The 7,148-nt window shown below is 31.3% G+C and overlaps 1 protein-coding gene across 1 annotated transcript; it reads left to right on the top strand.

The window, feature by feature from the left end:
* The first annotated feature begins 3,331 nt into the window (after positions 1-3,331).
* ALMT9 (aluminum-activated malate transporter 9) lies at positions 3,332-6,737 on the top strand. The gene is made up of 6 exons (XM_039022246.2): positions 3,332-4,078; positions 4,542-4,679; positions 4,822-5,091; positions 5,200-5,336; positions 5,473-5,619; positions 5,853-6,737. Exons 1-6 carry the CDS (start codon positions 3,718-3,720, stop codon positions 6,534-6,536), a joined length of 1,737 nt encoding a protein of 578 aa, XP_038878174.2. The 5' UTR covers positions 3,332-3,717; the 3' UTR covers positions 6,537-6,737.
* The last annotated feature ends 411 nt before the right edge of the window (positions 6,738-7,148 follow it).

The following is a 7,148-nucleotide window of genomic DNA, read 5'->3' as shown; positions in this document are numbered from 1 at the left end:
CCTAAATTTTTAATTTGATCAATCACCTTCCCTAGACATTGTAAAGTGTTGCAATTAATCCCTTAGAATAACATTGGGTAAATCACACATATGTAGGAAAAGGACAAATTGGGTTAAAATTTTCTTTGTTTTCTTCCTTTCTTCTTTGCTTCATTTCCATTTCCCTCCACTTCATAATGATGGGAATGGATTCCCTATCGGGGAATAGAATCCCGCATCCACGGGATTCCCTACTTTTTTCGTGGAAATCCTTACCATATTCAATTTAGGATAATTTTTTTTAATTTTTTAAGTTTGGACTTGACTTTTTGGACAATGAAATATTTAATATTGGATTCCAATCCAACCCTATACATTATAAACATATATACAAATAAATTATTTTATATATTATAAATATATATTTATAAATATATAAATATATCAAATTAGAGTCCCGATCCATCTCCTAAGGCCCCAAAAATTTTCTCCGATTTGACTCTTCCCGATCATGGAATCGAAGATTTGGCCCTCTATTTCTCGACAACCCAATTGGAACTGGCTTCAACATTGCAACAACAAAAGATGATATCTCTAAAAACCAATACTCTATTTGTAAGTATCCTTTTACTGCAATTTCTTCGTTTATTGAGCTAGCGTTAGCATTTAAGAATGGATCCATTTCGATTACAGGGAACACTATGTTGGAAATCTATTTTTGTAATATATATAACACTCCTCGTTAGATGGGGCTAAGCTCCTCAATAAATCAAACTAAAAGAAAATGGTAGAATGATACCATAATAAACCCATTATCCTTTCAGTATCTTGTCAAAAAAGTTGTTTGAATCTCAGTGCTCTATATGATGTTTCTAGAACATTCAAATTAATCTAAATAATCTGAAAGAAACAAATATTGATCATTGATATTCATTAAGACAACAGAAACAATAATTCCAACTAATAAATTAGAATTATGTTTATATTTTTTTTAAAAAAAGTATAGACACATCATTTGATCACACACACTTGCTATAATTTAATGTTTAATTATGGGGTAGACACTTTCAATTAGGTCATTTAATCATGCAGTTAGCTTAAACTATTGTAAGCTATCATTAAATAATATCATAAATACACATTTTAACTGTTGTGTTTACTTATTAATTTATATTTAATTGTTAAGTCTATTACTATCCTAGTATCCTTCATTTATTTGTTGAAACTAATGGCATTAAATTGATTGACTATATACATTAATTTCGTGTGGAAAGAAGTCATACAAATTTAATTTATGAAGTACCACTTATAAATATTATTTTAAAAATTATATCAATCAAAATCGAATAGCAATTACAATTATATAAGACACGAGTTTTAAATATGTTACATTGCAATTTCAATTACCATCAGAGTAAAAAAAAAAAATTTCTCTTCAATTTGATACTTCATTTAAATAAGAAGAGACATATCAGTAAATTACACACTTATTTTACTAATTCAATATAAAATTTGAATGTTAAATATTTACTTACAATACAATGTCACAATTATTGTCATTGACCAAGGTAAAGACAAGATTGGGGATATTTTGATGGAACTTAAAAGGTTGGTATATATAAAGGTTATTGAATAAATTTTAATTTATCAACCATCATTTGTCTTATCCACATTATCATCACTTTCATTTATTTTTATTTTTATTAAAAAAAAAAAAAAAACTTTCTTCTTCTATTCCATCTTTAGCATCATTGCTTCCATCATTGCCCTTGATCAGGTTTTGGGTTAAAGAAAGAAGAATTTAGATGTGATGAACAAGCTTCTCTCATTTTCTTCATTTTAAAGGGTGAAGATGTAAATTTCTCATATTACTTTTCAATAATATTATCAAATTCCTGTGTTCTTACTTTAATTTCCACCAAATAGATTTTTAAATATTTTTGCCATTTTTTATCAGGAAATTTTTAAATTTAATTTGGTTCAGTTTAATCTTGATCAATTTATTAAAATTCAAATTAACTCAAACAAATTTAATTCTAAATTAACTTTATGTTTTTTTTTTTCTATTTACGCTCAGTCAAGTACTAAATTTTGAGTAAATAGTCATCATAAATTGATTTTATTTAATTAAAGTCATTTATTAGTTATTTGTTTTACTATTAGACCAATCTATCATAATTAGGAACAAAATATATTTTAGAATAATAAAATTAAATAATATTTAGATGATAATAATAAAAAAAACGTAATACTATTTTCGTCATGTAATTTTAGTTTTTGTTTATTTTGGATTTTCAAAATGTTCATTTTAGTCTACCTACTTTCAACTTTTGTTCATTTTATTCTATATACTTTTAAAATAATCATTTTTGTCCTTGTACTTTCAAAAATAGCTATTTTGATCCCTTTATTTCCATTTTTCCTTATTTTTAAGGGTCATTTTTTAAAGTTCAAAAACCAAAATAAATGAAAGTTAAAAATTTAAAGATTAAAATAACCATTTTGAAAGTTAAAATTAGAAAAAAATGAATATTTAAAAAACGTAGAGACTAAAATGAATAAAAAATGAATGGTTGAAGAAATATGGAATTGTGACGGACCATTTCAAATTCCATCTTTTGAAAAACGTGCAACTGTCTAAATCACGTAACTATATGTTAGTAGACAAATTTCATTAATTTTTTATATAGTTCAAAGAATTAATAGTTATAATTTATTTTAATACAAAAAGCCTTGCAATGAATGTCGATGAGGAAAATGACAGGTGGGATGCCAAAAATCATGTGGGTCCCGTCCCCACCAATGAAAATGAAATCACTACTATCATATTACTGAATTACCCCTGAGAGAGAACACAAGATAAAACAAATAAATATATTTAATATTAAAATATTATTTGATTCCTATATTTCAAGTAATTTTATTTATTGTATTTTCAATAAATTTTAATTCCAGTCTTGTTTGTTTTCGTTGACACATAAACCGTAAAGGTTTTAAAAAAACAAATTTGAGTTTTGAATTAATGTTAAGAAAAGATTTTAAAAAAAGGTTTCAAATATGAAAAATAGTTAGAAATTTAAAATTAAATTGTACGTCCAAAATCTTTAAAAATCTTTTCTCTTTCCAAATTTTAAGTTAGGTTGAGACTCTATATAAATAGTTAGAAAATTAAATTGTACATCCAACCTAACTCATGAAATATTTAAAAATATTTTATCTTTCCAAATTTTAAATTGGATTGTGACTCTATATAAATAATTAGAAAATTAAAAATTAAAAATTATACGTCCAACCTAACTCATGAAATCTTTAAAAATCATTTATCTTTCTAGATTTTAAATTAGGTTGAGACACATTGGAAAATTTAAAGTTAAATTAAATTGTAGGAATTTAAATCTCTCTATATATTTATCTTGTTCTTATAATATATATATATATATTAAGTTTGGTGTTTCTATTAGGAAAAGGGAAAGGAAAAGTAATAATTATATAGGGAGAAGAATTAGGATGAAGGCTTCCCAAATACATTTGATAAATGTGAGGAATTGTTGAACAATAATTTGGCTGAGTTCAGTCCACCACTGTTAACCAATTTCAACTCTCTTTCTCCCTTTTTCTGGGAATCACTTTGAAAAAGTTTTGTTTATCTTCTCCAGATTCTCTTCTCATCTCCTCGGTTCTTGTTTTCGCCATTAAAAGGGTCTGCGTTTCCTTGTTCAAAAGTTTCGATTCACAACCATGGTCGCCAAATACGGTTCCTTCAAGCAGAGTTTTGCCGAGAAGAGGGAGAAGCTTCTTTCGGCTAAGGAATTTCCAGACCTGGGTTTCAGCGCCATTGAAACCATTCATGAGAATCCTTCCTGTTGTTCCTCTGTTCATCACAGAATCTCTTATCTATGGAGCTCCGTTCAGGATGTTCTTTACAAGGCTTGGCAGATGGGTGTTTCCGACCCTAGGAAGATCGTTTTCTCTGCCAAGATGGGTCTCGCTTTAACGCTTATTTCTTTGTTGATCTTCTTCAAACAGCCCGTGGAAGAGCTCAGCCGCTACTCTGTTTGGGCCATTCTCACTGTCGTTGTTGTCTTCGAATTTAGCATTGGTACTCTTGAATTTCCATCTATTTTCTAATTCTGTTTTAAATTTTCTTAATTGTTTCTGAGTTGGCCTTGGATTACGTTTTGCACTAGACTTTAATGTATTACATCATACCCTGAAACCAAGAAACTTGAGCTTACTCATAACTGTTTATCTAAAATAATGTTTATTAAATTGGCATGGCCGATAGTTGCCGTTGTGAACTGTTGTTTAGTTGCTCTTCAGACCTAATTGTTGAATGTCTTTTTGGTAAAGTGGGGTTAGTTGAAATCTTTAATTTTTTTTTTTGTAACTAATGTTGTGGATGTTATACTTATGGGCCCATCTTTGTTGACTTCTTGTTTTCTGCTTCTTCTGCTCTGTATTCTGATGTTCTTTTGCAATTTGAGTACTCTAAATGTAGAACTCTTGTGTTATTCCACCATGATCTGTTTGCTTATTGGAACCAAAATGATGATTGTGTTTAGGAGCAACTCTAAGCAAAGGATTGAACCGTGGAATCGGTACACTTTCAGCTGGAGGTCTTGCGTTGGGAATGGCAGAATTATCAGTTCTTGCAGGAGAATGGGAAGAGGTTGTGGTTGTTATCAGTATCTTTATAACAGGTCTGTTTTTTTTTTTTTTTTTTCCCTTTCTGATCATTGATTTAATGATTTCCAAGTTGACAGGATGTCTTTTCTGATCCCTTCCTTCAGTTTACTTTATGTAAAGAATCTCTGATTTGGTAGCTTTATGATGTTTTGGCAGGATTCTTTGCTACTTATGCTAAGCTGTATCCCACCATGAAGCCTTATGAATATGGATTTCGAGTCTTCTTGTTGACGTACTGTTTCATAATGGTGTCGGGATATAGAACTCGAGAATTTATCCATACAGCCGTGACGCGATTCTTGCTCATTGCACTTGGCGCTGGAGTGTGTTTGGTTGTAAACATATGCATTTACCCCATTTGGGCTGGTGAGGATCTACATAATCTAGTAGTTAAAAACTTTGCAGGCGTGGCATCATCCTTAGAAGGTCGGTTAGCTTTTTTCTATTTAAAGCTGGTATTAGTCAAATTTAATTATAATACCAAATCTTTTGTGATTGTGATCGTTTCTGCTCAACTACTTTCCCTTCATTTAGGATGTGTTGATAGCTACCTTAATTGTGTTGAGTATGAGAGAATACCATCGAAAATCCTTACCTACCAAGCATCTGATGATCCATTGTACAAAGGCTACAGGTCAGCTATGGAATCTTTGAGTCAAGAGGAAACTCTGGTGAGTTTTACGCCACTATGCTGGTTTTCTTTATTTGACCTTCAAGAAAAATAAGAAGAAATACAATTACAAGTGACTGAAAAGTGTTTTCATCTTTTTTATTCTTTTTGTAACCTTTTTTTCTTCTTGTCTGAAGATGGGATTTGCAATCTGGGAACCGCCTCATGGTCGTTACAAGATGCTTAAATATCCGTGGAAAAATTATGTTGAAGTAGCTGGTGCACTGAGGCATTGTGCCTTTGCTATCATGGCATTACATGGATGTATACTATCAGAAATACAGGTACTTTGTCCTTGATGCTCGAACTTCACATTTGCATCGAGTCATGATCAATATCTACTTGTAAACGTAATAAACGATTACATGCATATTATGCTGTGTTGCCTGGTTGGTTTGACATTTTGCATAAAATATGCATCAATTCATTGTATAAATAATATTTTGAGTTCCCATTAATTTATTTTGTCCATTGTTGCATATGGCTTTGGTCTTACTTTCAATACTTGGATGTTCAGGCCTCAGCAGAAAGACGACAGGTGTTTGGCAATGAGCTTCGGAGGGTAGGTTACGAAGGTGCTAAAGTGTTGCGTGAGCTTGGAAACAAGTTAAAGAAAATGGAGAAATTGGATTCAGCAGCCATACTCTCTGAGGTACATGATGCTGCAGAAGAGCTGCAAAAGAAGATCGATGCAAAATCCTACCTTCTAGTCAATTCAGAGAGCTGGGAAATCGGCAATCGTCCCGAGGACGTAGGACAGCCCCAAGAACTACTCAACTTGGACGATGAAGAAACAAGGTTTCGTGAATACAGGTCACTCAGTGAAGCTGTCCTTGATCTCAGGGCCTTCCCTATCCCAAAAAGCTGGGACGACAATATGTCATCAGACATCAACTCTGTACAATCTGCTGCATTCCCTCCCACAAAAATGTTCAAAAAACTGGGATCATGGCCTGCACAGGTATCAGCCAAACCAAATGGAGTTATCCAGGAAGAAGAATCGAAAACATATGAAAATGCAAGTGCATTGTCATTAGCTACATTTACTTCTCTGTTGATTGAATTTGTGGCAAGGCTGCAAAACCTTGTCGACTCCTTTGAAGAGTTGAGTGAGAAAGCAAAGTTTAATGACCCTATGGAATGGGAAGCATTAAAAGCTCCTGGGTTTTGGACAAGGTTGTGCAACTGCTTTAAGATATAGAATATGTTAGATTGATAGAGTCTTAGCCAAAGATGTTGGGAGGATGAATCCCGATGAGTTAGATTCGTTACATACTAATCTCATTATGTTATAGAATACAGTGTAAAAAAGTTTAATATGCATTTAGGACAATTGATGTAAATGTAAAATATGAATACAAATAGTGATGGTAGTGAAATCAAATCTTCCCTTTGAACTTAACTTTTGATGTCGCTTCTTTAATGAAATAACTTTTGATGTCGCTTCTTTAATGAAACCTTACCACTATTCTATTATGCTTTCTTTTGGGCTCAGCTATTGTCTTCTTTACAGCCTTATGCTAAAGGGTAGAACCAAAGAAAGTTGAAAATCTTCGGTGTTTCTAGTATACATTATAATACAAGCTTAGAAATGAAGAGAAGATTCGACAAAATGCAGAGATTGGAATTTTTTTCCTGATTAGCGTGTTTGCTGTATTTACTTGTCTTGATAGTTGGTCGAATAACACAAATGTTCCAATTTTTCAAAATGTCATAATTGATTGGATTAGTATTTTTGTGTATTCTTAATTTTCCTATTTCTTGAATCTCTTCATTCTCGAGACTGATGATATTTATCTTATTCTTTCAAATT

The sequence above is a fragment of the Benincasa hispida genome, chromosome 2 (genome assembly GCF_027475165.1).
Source record: "Benincasa hispida cultivar pf3 chromosome 2, pf3_genome.v1.1, whole genome shotgun sequence".
Taxonomy (NCBI): domain Eukaryota; kingdom Viridiplantae; phylum Streptophyta; class Magnoliopsida; order Cucurbitales; family Cucurbitaceae; genus Benincasa; species Benincasa hispida.
Note: the sequence above shows the minus strand (reverse complement) of the source record. Positions and strands in the feature narration are given on the sequence as shown.